Raw genomic sequence first — 14291 nt, 5'->3', positions numbered from 1 at the left:
GAAGATGAGTAATTCCATTGGTAATAAATATGTCAGTGTAATAGTGGACTGAATCTCCTGGATTCTATTTGTAAAGGTTTTTTTTCTACAATAAAGAGCCAATTACAGTTATCTTTCTGTCCCACTTGTGAAACCCTCCTAAAGAAACAAAGCGCCATAAAGATTTATCAGGTAAGAGTAATAACAGTGCTCATCTATCTTCCCTAGGTTCTGAGGAGTGTTGGTTATGATGCTCTTAGGATTATGGCAGGATGAAAATGCATTATTACTGTTTGTCTGCTCATGCTCACTATGAATTTTCTTCTGTGCAAAGATATGTATTGTTTGTGAAAGGAAGGAGGATGAAAGAACTGAAGTAGCTTCAGGACAGAGACATCTGGGGAGCAGTAGCTGCCTGTGTTGACAGGGAGGTCAGTGTGACTGGTTTTTATTGTGGATCATTAGAAGTGATGTGAATAAGGAAAACAAGGCATAATGCAGCAGTATTCATGGAGACCACCATGGAAAGGTGCTTAAGGAGAATGCTGGAAAGGATTTTGAGAAAATTAAGGAATAAGAAAAGTATCTTTGTCGATTACATTACAATGGATTAAAATTTTTGTTATACAGTAAAGCTCTTCAAGTAAAAAGGAAAGATGCATTCTATTGACAAAGTGAAGAATAAAGTATTCCCACTCTATGGGCAGAGGATTTTACAAGTCCTATATTTAGAATTATAGTAAGGAATATAATACAGTACACATTATGACTTTCAGTATTCTGGTTCCTGTTGGCAGCGAGCAATCAGAGGAGAGATGCTGAAATAGAAGTGGCTTAAGAAGAGGCATTAAAGTGACTTTAGTTTTAGTCTTGGTTCTGCTTAGCTTGAAATAGTAGTGGGTCACCCAAGATGAAGTGTTAGAAAGCCATTCAGATATACAAAAGTCATTTGGGTATGTAGAACAACTATGAATATGTGTCATCAGGAGTGATAATTGAAGCTTTCTAATGGAAAAATGTTGCTCAAGGACAGGGAAAGAACTGGTCAGCTTTTTATTTGGGGGCTGGAAGAGAAAATAAGCATCTTCATGTTACAAGCAGCTTGAATATTTTAAGACTTCACTATGTTTGATTTCTTTTAGACCCAACCAGGAAAAGAATCTGAATGGCCAGACTCTATGTCATGGCTTATGAAGAAACTGGAACAGTTGAACTTAGATATTGAAGAAGCTCTGAGTGCTGGATCTTCTCCCTCCAGTACTCCTTCTTCTAAAAGGCACAAGCAACTGGTAAGAATGTGTGTGTGTCATATAATATGTTCTCTAACATTTAGCTACAACACTCCTCAAGCCATAGTTTTCGAATCCTGTGTTTCTGAATAGGCCATGGAGCTCAGGTGTTAGGATGAAGTTAAAAGTTTTCACTAAATAAAATTAAATCTCTAATTTCATTAGGTAACTAATGGTCAAATAACCAGAACTGTGATAGGGTGTGCTTGTTAATTTTCTGTCAGTATGACTTAAAATTATTAAACGCCATTTTGGTTTTTTTCAAGGAATATTTGCTTGCATGTTTTTCAGATTGTTAATTTAGGTGGTAGCCTATTAATATTTGTTATATTTATTTAAAGATATAACAGCAAGTGAGACACTATCTTCATTTAGAGTTGAACTAGTGTCCTGGTCCCCCCAGGACATCTAGGGTTTTTTTTTTCTTCCTTTCTTTTATTTGAAGAGTTGATTTAGAGCTGCAGTTCTCTTGTTAAGAATATTTTGTGACTACAGGTATCACCAGATGATGACAAACAGTTTCTGAAGCTTTTATTTTTAGGGTAAAGAGGATTAAAGTAGCACTGACATTATTTTATTAAATTTTGAATATGCAGTGTTTTTTATATAAGCAATTAATGGCGAATGACCAGCATGAGAAATAGAAGTGTTTGTTCTCTGCTTCAGGCTATGATTAAATTCAGTTCATAAGATAGAATTGTGTGGATTTTTAGCTCTGAATGTTGGCTTGAAATTTGTGGAAAGTGATCTTTTGTGAATGTTTTTGCTGTCACTGCTGCTTCATTTTGTAAAAGTAAAATCTTAAAGTAAGCATCTTTGTGGATCATCACAATGTAAATGTTCATGTCTCCATAGGTGGTATATTCAGAATCTTGCACTGTCTCTCATTTCTTTCTTACTGTACATGTCAACCAGTCAGAACCAGCTCTGTCCAACTGAATTAATTTCAAAATTAATTTGCCTATTAAAGGACAATGTTCTGTCTTCTTGCAGGAGACTGCTCAATGTCTTCTGTCAAAATACAGTGGCAGTGTAGTGTTCTTTTCTGTCTGAAAGTGAAATCCCAGCCATCAGAGTTTAAACACTTCCCATTGTGACACAGTCTGGTAACCAGTCATTCAAACACCCATTATTTTATGACTGTGCCTATTCTACTAAGGTAAAATCTGTGATTTGGTTAGGCATCATTCCTTTTCCATGATGGCTTGAAGATCATAGGATATGGCTTCAAGTCCTTTGCTGAAGCATTCAATGAAGGGCATATTGCATATAAACTGCAGAAAAAAATCTAAATAGGTGACATTGTAAAATGCACTTTGATACATAAGAATAGCATAATTAGAAATGATTGCATGGAGAATGCCATCACCAGCATCACAGTTGCTTGCACTTCTCTTCCTGAGGCCTAGTGGCAAGACATCTTCCAAGTAGAGAAGCCAGAACTTTCATCACAGCCTTTTTCCTGGGATGTGTGCTCCCACCAAAAGCCTCTGCTAAGGTGTTAGGATGTTCCCAACACCAGCACCAAAGTTGTTTTGCTTCATATGATATTTGAGCAGTTGCAGTCCTCTTTATCAAGCCTCATCTTCTTCCCACTCTAAAGAATAGAAGACATCTCTTCATTTTGATTGTCTGTGGACAGGCAAATATGTGAGTCAGCCACGTTTTATTGTAGCCTTTTTGACAAACTGGAAATGACCTTTAAACCTCCAAGAGCCAATTTCAATACAGAAGCTACACAGGTCACTTAATACAAAGATTTTCTGACGAGACTAGCAAGATCAGAGCAAGAAAAGAGTCTTGGAAAATCTTTGTGGAACTGATGATGGGATACCATTTGCTGTCTCCTGCAGAAGAATTTGTACAGCAAGGGAATCATCTGCTCTGATTTGAGCATTAATGAATAATTTGCCTGAGAATGGTGGCATTAGTTTTACTTTATAGTCAAAGAAGTGATAGATCCTCATAAATCTCTCCATAAATGTACTGTGAAGAAACAGATACCACATATCTCAAAGTGACAGTTGCAGTGGAAAAAATAACAGTCTGGTTTTCACACAAGTTGTATGAGTAGTTTGCATTCTATCAGTTCATGCTATTTGTACCATATTTCTAACTATAGCTTGTCATTTGTTCCACACATACCAAATGTTTTCTTCTTGTCACTTACCATGAAACTTGAAAAGAAGGAAGGCCTCTCAAACATATGTTTACTAGTAACTGTGTAAATTTGGCTTCTAGAAAATACAATGCTTTTGTGTTGTTTGTATGGTTTTATCCTCAACTGGGTACTGACACAGGAAATTATGGTGGACAGTGGTTTTGGGTGAACTGTTCAAAGATGTAAGGCTGACTTTGGAGACCCAAGATCTCCAAAGCAGGTGACTACTGTATGAGTGGAAACATGGTTTGTTGGAGCTGCTGCTCTGAAAGTTGTTCTCTTGAGGGTGTGGACAATTTTTAACAGATTACAGAGTTATTTCTTATGGCAAATGCTCTATCTCAGAAATATGTTTTGTAACTTAATCACTTGGTTGAGCCAGTCAGTTTTCTACCAAAGGGTTTTTCACCTGTTCATGGAAGTAATTATTTGATTTTTTTTTTTACTCTTTGCATTTTCCTGTTGTGAAGATATTTGTTATTAATAATACTCATTTAAACAGATTATTTTTTTACTGAAGAAGCCCAAATATGTGCAAATGAAAATCGGCTGGGCGAATAAATATTATGGGACTTACTGGGTGAGAGTGGGGAGTCTTGCAATATTTTGGTGAGAAAATTCAAGGTGTTTTCTAAAATATAATAACTTTTGCATGAATGCTAAGGGATGACTTGTTTCTACATCTGTGTAAACCACAAATTGCTACTGATCAGTTTTTTGTTGGCAGATATTATGAGGAAGTAGCACTGACTGGATTCCTCATAAGCTGTTCCAGAGAAGATGTCAAAAATAATTGGCTATAATAAAATTATTTTCTGAAACATTGTCTCACCAATGCTATAACCACATTATTTAAGTGCAAAAGGCTGTACTGTCTGAGTGTATTTTTCCTATAAAAAAAAATCTTTCTTAGCAGTATAGAAAGAGGCACTTTGTAAATGAAATATCAGAGATAAATCACTCCTGCTGGAGTGTGTTTCCCTGTTGTTTAATGTATCGGTTTCATTGCCACTTAGTGTCTTGTACTCAGTTTCAGTACAGAAAAAGCGGGAAGTCTTAAGAATGGGAATCACTTTTTTTCTTTTTAGTACTTTATTTTTCATGAATGACAGGGAAATCCTGTTTGATTATAGTTACCTCATCTTATATTAGAGATATGACTTCCATTGAACAAAACTTTATCTAACACATTCATTTAATGCTTTTGCATTAGGATATTTTCTTTGAACTTTAGGAGGGCTGTAGACACATTTTGTCACCTTTTCAAAGCCTCCTCATTTTACATCCCTACAAAATATGCTAACTGGGAACTGGGCAATTGCTGTTAAAGATCAGCAGCACCTTTGTCACTTTGTGAAGGGGAAGAGCCTCAAAATGGGCTGATTAGAGTGATTGTTCCCAACTTGAGGCAGCTCTTCTTGCTTACTCACCCAGTCATTCCTTGGGCAAACCAGGGTATGTGAAACATGGGGGAATGTTGTGCAGTTGGTCTCTTCCTGACACTGCATTCAGTGTGGCCCCAGAGTTAGGACATCCACCTTTTAAAAATGGTGTGGGAGAAGAACAGTTGAGTGAGAACTCCCAAAGTTTGGGAGAATAAGGAAAAGCTCAGAATCTGTAATTTGAAAATGGGAATTTGCTGCGTCTCTGTTTAATATACAAAAGTTAACATCAAACAAAGTTAAAAGATAGTTTAAAAATAATTTTAATAAAACCATTTCTCTTTCTAAAAAGTGATTTAGTTCCTTTAAGTTTAGGGAAGGTGTGCTATTATTGATTAGTTCTCCAGCTGTGTATATTGGATGTTAAGGAAGCGGCTTCCCATAATGTCTTGATGTCTAGCTTAGCAAAGTGTAAAAATGATGCAGCAGGTGCTTTAAAACAAAAAACAAATTGAAATCAAATGTTTGCCTTACATCAGAGGGGAAAAAAAAGGCCTTGAAAAGATAGAATTCCAAAGTTTTTATCTTAGAGTTCACATTAAAAATATTTCTGGCTTGTCTTTATTTATAGGGTTTTAAAAATTCTCTTACAGTCCCCTGTTCAAGTAGAGACAGGCCTTTATGGAGATCATCAAGAAAAAGGATCTTGGAAAAACAGAAGAGGAGACTACCAGGATCTAAATTGTTTATCTTACCAAGCGTCAACTGGAGCACGACCTAAAACTGATGTAAGTAGCTACAACATTATCTGACTCACAGGTTCAGTAACCTCAAAATTTACTATGTATCATTAAAATTGTTCGTGCATTCTTCTAAATAATTTGTTCCACACATATCAAATGTTTGATTCTTGCAAATATTGTTCTACATAGACGAGTTTGGTTTGCAAAGCAGGTACAGATAAAAGTTAAGTTGGAGTTCAGTTAATGAGGCTCCAGGGCTGTGGGGTTATCTAATCTGATTTTAGACCAATAATGAAAACTTCTATATCTGAACTAGTCACTTGGATCACCTCCATATTCAATGGAAAGAAACAGGCAGTTCTAAAGAGTAATTCATCTGGAGGTAACATGTGATGAATTCCAGGCATCAGAGCCACTACCACAGCTTTTTCTTCATGGCTTATTTTAGAAGTACTCTCTTGGGATTTTTTAGCTTGGCAGTTGGTTATGCCAAATTCATGGTGAATTCTACACTGCATTCTCTGCAAGCCTGAGTGCTCAACTCTGGAATTTTAGTTAAATCCTATTTCTAACCAATAATAGCAATATTTACTTGGGGTTCTTTTTTAGTAAGGTGATGGCTGAAGCCTGCAATCGAAGTCTATCAAAATTCACCTGAATGTTTTCTCAAAAGGCTTTGATTTACTTTCCCAATAGCTAAATGTAAGCTACTTTAGGATCAGTGTCTTCGTTTGGAAATGTAGATGGTTTCTGTCTCCCTGTTTTAAATTACTTGTGTGCCAGCAGTACTTGTGATCTTTATACAACATAAAAAGTGACTGCAGTGGATTGAATCAAAAGTATTTATTGCCCTGTATCCTTTTTTTGGCAGTGGCCAATGTCAGATGTTCAGTAAAGAGGTGTAAGCATAGTAAGCAGACAGTAAACCATCTCAACTTCCTTTGAGGTATTTATCATGCAGGCACATTGAAGACAGACATTATATTGCATTTTTGTAATTAATAGCCCCAAAGAGTCTTTTTTTGACTCTGGTTGTGCCTTTTGTACTCATTTGTATTTGTGTGTTCTTTTGATATTCAATGTCCTGTAGCAATTATTTCCAAAGTTCAATTGTGGCATAGATGGTACAACACCTTTTTCTTATTGTTAATTTGTTACTGAATTATTATTTTGGCTGTAATTCTTGTACTGGCAAAAACTGAATCTCAGACATCTTGTAGGAAGTAGCGAATACCTGAGGTTGGTTTTGTTTGTTTTCTTTTTTTTCTCCAGCAAGTGGCTGTATTTATTATTGATTTTCATTTTTCTGCTTATTTTACATTCAACATCATGAGGTCCTCTTGCAGCAATATGCAGTCAGTTTTTGTTTTTAGTAACCTCTGTAGTTGAATATCATCAGAAAACTCTGTCCCTTTTTATTCCTCCATTTTCCAGTTTGCTTGTAAGTGTACTGAAAACATATCCATGAGACTTTCAGGTAACACCCATCCACTGTAAAAAAAATAATTATTTTTAACCTTCTTTTTTCACTTTTAGTTAGCAATGAAAATCCATTTTTATTTCTTGACATCTTTTTTGAAGTTCCTCCTTCATAGTATAGTTTGAGTTTGATAGTCAACTTCGTCAGAAGTTTTTTGAAATGGAAGTGTAGCAGTCAAATTGCCTATATCTGCACAATCATTCAAAGAAGTTGGCCTCCATAATCCCAGTTATTCTAACCCATTATCCTGTGTTACTGTCCATGTGTTCTTAAGGATACTTTCTGGCAGTTTTCTGCCATGCATATCAGTTCTACCAGCATCTCTTCTACAAATGACATCAGAGGCATTTTCAGACATTGGCATCACATTCACCACCCTCTTTTCCTCCTATCTCAAAGCCAATAGGTATTAGCAGTAATTACACATTAAGCCAATATCTCAGCAGTTTTCTTTCCCCAAATGAGGTGCTTATTTTAAGTTTTCTATGCAATTTTGAGTAAAGCAAAATCTATTATTAAAGAGATCTTGAACACTGTCGTATTCATCTACAAAAGAAGGATATGCATGCCACCATAAAATTAATGAACCTACCACCATTAAATGAACCTACTCCCGTGCACTGAAAAGGAAATTTGAAGGTTGGCTCCATTTGCTTGCTAATTGAAAACATTATTGTCTTCCCACTAGCTATTTCCTTTCCTTGGAAAATAAGTTTGCTATTTTCCATTTCTGCAAAGGCACAAACATTTGTTCTGATTGGTTACCTGTTCTAGTTGGAATAGATAACAGAATTAATGAAAAAGAAACTTGTCAACTTTATTTGTTCTTTTTACCTTGGCCAAATGTTCAGGCATGTAAAATTATTACAGCTTAGCTGCCTTCCCACTAGTACTATATACATATTTTCAAAGTGGTGTTGCAGTAATACTGTTGTTTGGCAAGTGGAGTGTGGGAGGAAAGGCAGAGAAAGAAGTTTTGGGGTTTTATTTTCCTTTTCTGAAGTTTGCTTCTTTTTTTCTTTTTGTTGAAAATCAGGAAATTGTACGATAAAAAGCAATTCTGCAAATCCTCATCAGTGCAGTCTGTGCATCATATCAATAATTTTTGTATACTGGAGTAAGAGCAGGGTAATGCAGAAAGTACAAATGTTTCTTAGGGCACCAGTGAGTCTAGAAGCCTACTGAAGGCAAGAATTTATTGAGAAATTAGTGAGCTGTTTTTTAATTGGACAGTGCTTTAAATTAGAAATAAATGTTGAAACTGGGTGTTTGCGAATGTCATTTAGGAGAGCTGATCATTTTACTTCCTTCAAAGTGCTGCTTTTGGTGCTCTTTTCCATGCAAATTCATATAATGCTATGTCTACCTCCAGGCATGCAATCCACATGAGTCTATGATACCTCTCCAATACACAGATTTTTAACTGCTTATTCCTTAAGATACAGACTTTTCCATATTGTTTTGAAAAAGTGAAGTTGCTTTTGTTATAGTAAATGGGTTGGGACTAAATGACAAAAGGTCTAATTCCTTCCATGTCGCATCCAGGCTGCATCTGTTTGACTCCCATGATCCAGATAGTATAATACATAATTTGGGAGTAACACAGACATCTTGTGTTTTGATGATGCAATTTTTCTTCTCTTCCAATTTTTTGTGAGTCAGAAGGTCCAAAAGAACTTACCTGCCTCCACTCCCTAGGAGCTCATATACTCAAGAGATTTAAAGAAACAAATGCTTCATAAGTTATTGAGATTAACAAATATAACACTGACCAGTTCTAGAAATAGCAGGGATGCTTCAATTCAGGAATGATATGCAGAGATGAGGCAGGACACAGTTGTTTAATTCTCATTACAAGGCAGTTATGTTAGCTGCACACTTTTCATGGATACCAACTAGGCCAAAAGCCTAAAAGGTACAGTGATGTGTTCTTTGGCAAACTTGTCACGGTAGGTATGCTGTTTGTACCCCTGTTTTTATGACTTGCACTTCTTGTGATATTTTTGTGGAATAAAAAAGCAAATCATGGGTTTAGGGCTAATGTCTCCTGTCCTTCCTTCCCCCTTGCTCCCCTCCAAGGCTGCTTTCACTGAAACTTTCTTTTTGAGGTACTACAGAAAATATATACCTAAGGTAGCAGGGAAGCCATGTGCTTGGGAGACAAGCAGCAAAGTTTCACCTGACAGTTCCTGGAATTTGTAAATACATCTCTACATTACAGAGCTTCCATTAGCACAGAGGAAAAAAGCAAGATACACCTTGCCTTGAAGTAGTCGCCTGAATGGAGGTTTCTTTTTGACATGCTTTGTGCCCCCAAAGTGCTGAGGTTGCTTGGTCAAGTATTTGAAGTGACTGCCCAAGGCATCAGTGCTTAGATCTGGATAAACTAAACCCCTCCAAGGGCATATAAATTACAATCTGGCATTTGATGGGTAGTGCCTTCCTTTCTATGCTCTGAGCAGAGAAAACTTTGATAGTCTAATTTAGGATTCTAATAGTGGTGTGAAATATCCATCAGTAAACACCCTTTAGCTCTTGCAGGTAACACAGTATGCTCTGCACTATGCAATCTCTGAACAAGCAAGAAAACAAAACCTCATGTATTGGTAAAAAGGGCTTTTTCCCTTATCTGTTGTAAGTCTGCATTTTTGTTTTCTTTTTAAGTGCAGTTGAGGAGTGCAGTTTTGATTTCTTAATGCTTTACTTTGACAAATGACTTGAACATATTAAATAAATAGGTCTAAAATTATTTATTTTACACTTTTGGGGCTTGTTTTAGCCTGGATTCTCAGTCTGAGTCACTGCTCAGATGTGATTATGCAGGCTGGTGCAAGAGAGCTGCTGGAGATGAGGCAGGGCAAACTGCTTCTTTCACATCAGTGTCAGCTTCTGGTAGTTTAAACTGTTTGTGAACTATAGTTTATCTGTGCTAAGGCGCTTGATTCAGAAAAATGAGGAGCAAAACTGTGTTGTAACCTACATGACTGAAGTGTTTATGATTCCTTCAAGATTTTTTTTTTTTCTGAGAAATGCAAGTTGATGCTATAAATAGTGTTTCAGAGTTTAGGTCAGAGGTTCCAGAGATGTCTGGTATCTTCTGACATTGTTTAGCAATATGAAACTAATAAGGCAGTAATCTATGGTTATTATCTCTCTGTAATAAGTGTATTGCTTGTCTGACTCTCTGACCATGTTTGAGGCAGAGAAATTAAAAAATAAAAACAGCTGAAGCAAAGTCAGAATCACTGTGTTTCTTGTGCACTACTTGTTCAATATTACTGGCCCTGGACCACCAGGGATCAGAGATTATTCCATTAGTGAGCATGTGTGACAAGCAGAAAAAGTTATCATATGGCAACTCATAACAGTTTTTAATTTTACTAGCACCCTTTGGAATTTTGAGGATCTTAAGCTATTTACAAGACTTGAGCTGACCCTTCATTTCTCCACAAAATACGTGAGCAGTCATAATTGTACATGTGAGATTAGAAGTGCCTAAACCCGACTCTGAAATAAGTTTCACACACTGTCACTGCTGGATGTAGTCATAAATGTTTCCATTCATGGTAGAATTTATAGCAACAGTTACATCCATTATCTAGTAGGGTGTGTTTCCCAAGGTGAAGATAAGGCAGATCATGCTTTACTCTGACCTTGTCCCCCATTGACAAAGTTGATAGTAAAGCCCCAAGAAGACTTGTGCAATCTCTAGGCAAAGATTTCTTAAGCCCATCCTGGATTTGGGCTACTTTGTATGAGAAAGTGCAAGAAGATGAAGTAAGAAGCCTAGACCTCAATGATGAAGACGTGGCATTTAATGCTCCATTTCCTCAAAGAAGTAGCGTGATTGAAGATACAATTATTTGGCTATGTTGGAGCTGAAGATTTCTGTCTATACTTCAACTAAATGCACTTGTAAAAATAGCATTGCTCATGCAGAAGAGGTATAGAAATTTTTGCAGAAATCAGGTTTTCATTCTCCAAGTTTCAAAACCAGCTAATTGGTTGCGACATGGTCAAGAGAAGAATCTCTATACAGTCTCCTCATAAAGATTGCTAATTCCAGTTGTTCCCATTCTTGGAAAAACAAAGTTCAAACTGTGTCCTTTAGTCATGTGAATTGCTTTCCTCTTTATCCTTAATGTTGCTATTAATTATGTCAGAAAACAGCTCTCCAGTACAAACACAGGTAGCTTGAGACCTTGTCTTTGCATAATCTTTCTTCTTGTGTTCAGTACTTAATCTCACCAGTGTCTCAATGGGACAGAGTCATGCTGAAGTACTTAGGTAGGTGACCCACTCCACTTCCAAGTGTACCCCAATATGGTGGATTTTTGTGCCTCTGAACAGGATGGCTGCCTTCCTGTTCTCCCCCTGCTCTGCCTGCACAATGAGGATATTGAGACACCCTTCTTTCCCAGGAGCACTCTGGACTTGCAGTCATTTCTGAGATGATCAAGTGCTCCTGAAAGACAAAATCTTCCCTGCTTTAAAACTAAGTAGTTTTTTGGTAGTAAAATAATTCATTGCCCAGTGAGAGCCTGTACTAACTCTAATGAAAATCAATAATAGGGAGAGAAGGGCAGATGCCTTCCTTGCTTCCTGAGATCTGTACATCTGTAATACTCCAGATTTTCTCATCTGCTTTGTTTCCAGTGCACTTGACAGCACTCTGGCAACAGTGTGCTCCTAACCAGGACTGGTTGCAAATGTAAGAACCTAGCATAGTTCCTTCTCTTCATTTTTTTAATTTATTCCCTTCTCCCAACAGTCAGCTCCTTCAGTGGGGAAAATAGATGAAAAAAAAACTTGTGGATCAAGATAAAGGCAGTTTAATAAAGCAAAAGAAAAGGTTGTGCATCCAGAAGCAAAAGAAAACAAAATATTTATTCCCTAATTCCCATTAGCAAGCAATGTTCAGCCTGGGGAAGCAGGGGTTCAGCACATGTAATGGTTGCTTTAGAAGGCAGATGTTATAAATAACAAAGGCCCTTCCCTGCTTCCTCCTTTTATCTCTTTGCTTTTAGTGCTGAGCAGTCATCTTATGGTATGGAATATCCAAAATTACGTTAATGGTGTCCTTTTAACACAGTATTTTGCATCAAATTAGTTATTTTAATTTAGTTTTCATAAGGATTATCTGGAGGCTAGGGACATGCTTTGTGTATTTTATTTTTAAAACTCATTGAGTTATCTATGTAGGAAAGGAAAGGGCTGTCTTATTCATAGAATGCCATTGAAAAATAATTTTTAAACATTTAATTATTCTCGGATGTATGCAGACAAGATAATTTATATGCTTTTTATTTATATAAACTATAAATTAAAATTGAAATTTTTAACTGATTTTGGGATACAGTTTATTTAATGTAGTTCAAAAGATATATGAAGTCCAAATCTGTATTGGGAGGAGTCTAGAATTGGTTATTTTTATTGCTCAGCATTACATGGCTATTCATGTCATTCAAACTGATAGTGTCTGTTTATATTGCAAGAAAAGCTTTGAAAAAGGGAGGAACCACAGGAGGAATTGGGAAATAGAGGTCACCCACCTCTGCAAGGGCAGCCAGCAGGTCCACCAGGGGTAGCAGTAGCAGCAGAGCAGCTGGGCTTGGTGGTGATTTTGCCAAAACCCCATGAGCAGAGACTGCCAGCAAAATTTATTGACTGAGCACTTTTCTAAGCCAGCCCAATCTCTTTCTCATTATAACTGTCCCAAGCTCACACAGTGAGATTTGCCATCTAGGTCCAGCTGTAGTGACAAAATGAATTGCAGGCTGGTATTGATTAATTAGTATCTACATACCAAATTAATCCTACGTGTGCTTCTTGACTTTTATAGACATATTTATCATATGTAAATTGAAATATTCTAGAATGAAATTTGTTATGTTTATTTACAGATCTTCTGACTTAATTATTTTGTAGAAACACTTTAGTGTTGTATTTCTGATAACACTGACTGTTTGCAGGAACACAATTTCATTTCATAGTAGTGCAGTCTTGCTAATAATATAAACTAGATTTGCTGACTTATGTTTCAGTGTTAGCACACAGCCTCAGAAATGCTTGTTCAAGACAAACTGAAATTTCCTGACTCTTTGTCCGTAGATATGAGATTCAAGTTGTGAAAATAAGAATCTCTATGCATGTGTAACAAGAGGTGGTTGGGAACCTTACCAGTAAATTATACCAAACCTATGAAAATCTCTATATTTGCAGAGAGAACCTCATTTCCATGCAACAAACTTTGAGCTCAGTTAAGTGCAAACGGGAAACAATTTCCTTCACTTTTCTTCTCTTTGCATGTTTTATTCTGTCCACTCGGCTCATGCTTTTAGATGCAACACACAGTTTATATATCTGGGTGACAGTACAATTTTCTACTGTGTTTTATAGCACCCAGAGGAAAGAACAGATGATAGAGTACACAGCTCCCATGGATGAGAATGACAGGAATGTGCTGGGTTCAACTCTATGAGGTTGTCTCTTGTATTTTTCCTTATGGGATTGGTTGAACACAGTTTTCTTCAGGGAAGTATGTACAATTATAGCTTATCTGTCCGTCTGGTCAGGAGTTTGCATTTTCGTTTTTCTGGCCCTGTGGTATATTTGTTGCAGCAACATGAAAAAAAAAAAAAAAAAGAGTGAGCATGTTCTATGTTATGATTTTATCATAATGCCTCTTTTAGAGTATGTATTACTCATTTTCTTCATCTTGGCCTCTGTTTTAGTACTTCTGTAATTTTTATGCAGGCAGAGTTTTCCCGGCTATTTCACATGTTGATCAGATGACGCATGACTGAGACTTTTACAATTGTTGCTCACAGCAAGAGCAAAGCAAAGGGATTCAGATATTACCAGAGATGTATAATTAAAAATGTGTCCTGCCTGCTGACAAAGTGCTTCTGTAGCATTTCAGAGCTTGGGCAGAGTCAGACCCCGGGTCCCACTTAAGCAGTGGTGCAAAGGTCTCTCATAATACCAGCCTCTGGCTCTTTGTACTCTGAAGAGCCTGTAGGCTACTCTTGCCTGTTTCCCACGCTGAGGAAGAAGGAACTTCCATCTATAACACACCACAGACAGAGGCCAGCACAATGCACAGGGAGAGCATTTTTTATGCAAATGAACAGAGCAAATTGTGCATCCTGTCTCTCTAACGGAGATAATCCCTCTCAAGGTACAACTTTTTCTTGTGCTTCTACTGGGAGGAGGCAGCTTTGCCCAACTCCCACCCCCTTGTCCTGGGATGTATGT

General features: G+C 37.0%; 1 protein-coding gene across 1 annotated transcript in view; it reads left to right on the top strand.

Moving 5' to 3' along the window:
• Window positions 1-14291, top strand: part of LOC130259361 (stAR-related lipid transfer protein 13-like) — a 283596-nt gene that overhangs the window by 72648 nt on the left and 196657 nt on the right. The window contains 2 exon segments of the mRNA XM_056503592.1: window positions 1122-1268; window positions 5465-5599. Coding sequence (XP_056359567.1) covers window positions 1122-1268; window positions 5465-5599 — 282 coding nt within the window.

Source organism: Oenanthe melanoleuca, chromosome 1, assembly GCF_029582105.1.
Source record: "Oenanthe melanoleuca isolate GR-GAL-2019-014 chromosome 1, OMel1.0, whole genome shotgun sequence".
Classification (NCBI taxonomy): Eukaryota; Metazoa; Chordata; class Aves; order Passeriformes; family Muscicapidae; genus Oenanthe; species Oenanthe melanoleuca.
Note: the sequence above shows the minus strand (reverse complement) of the source record. Positions and strands in the feature narration are given on the sequence as shown.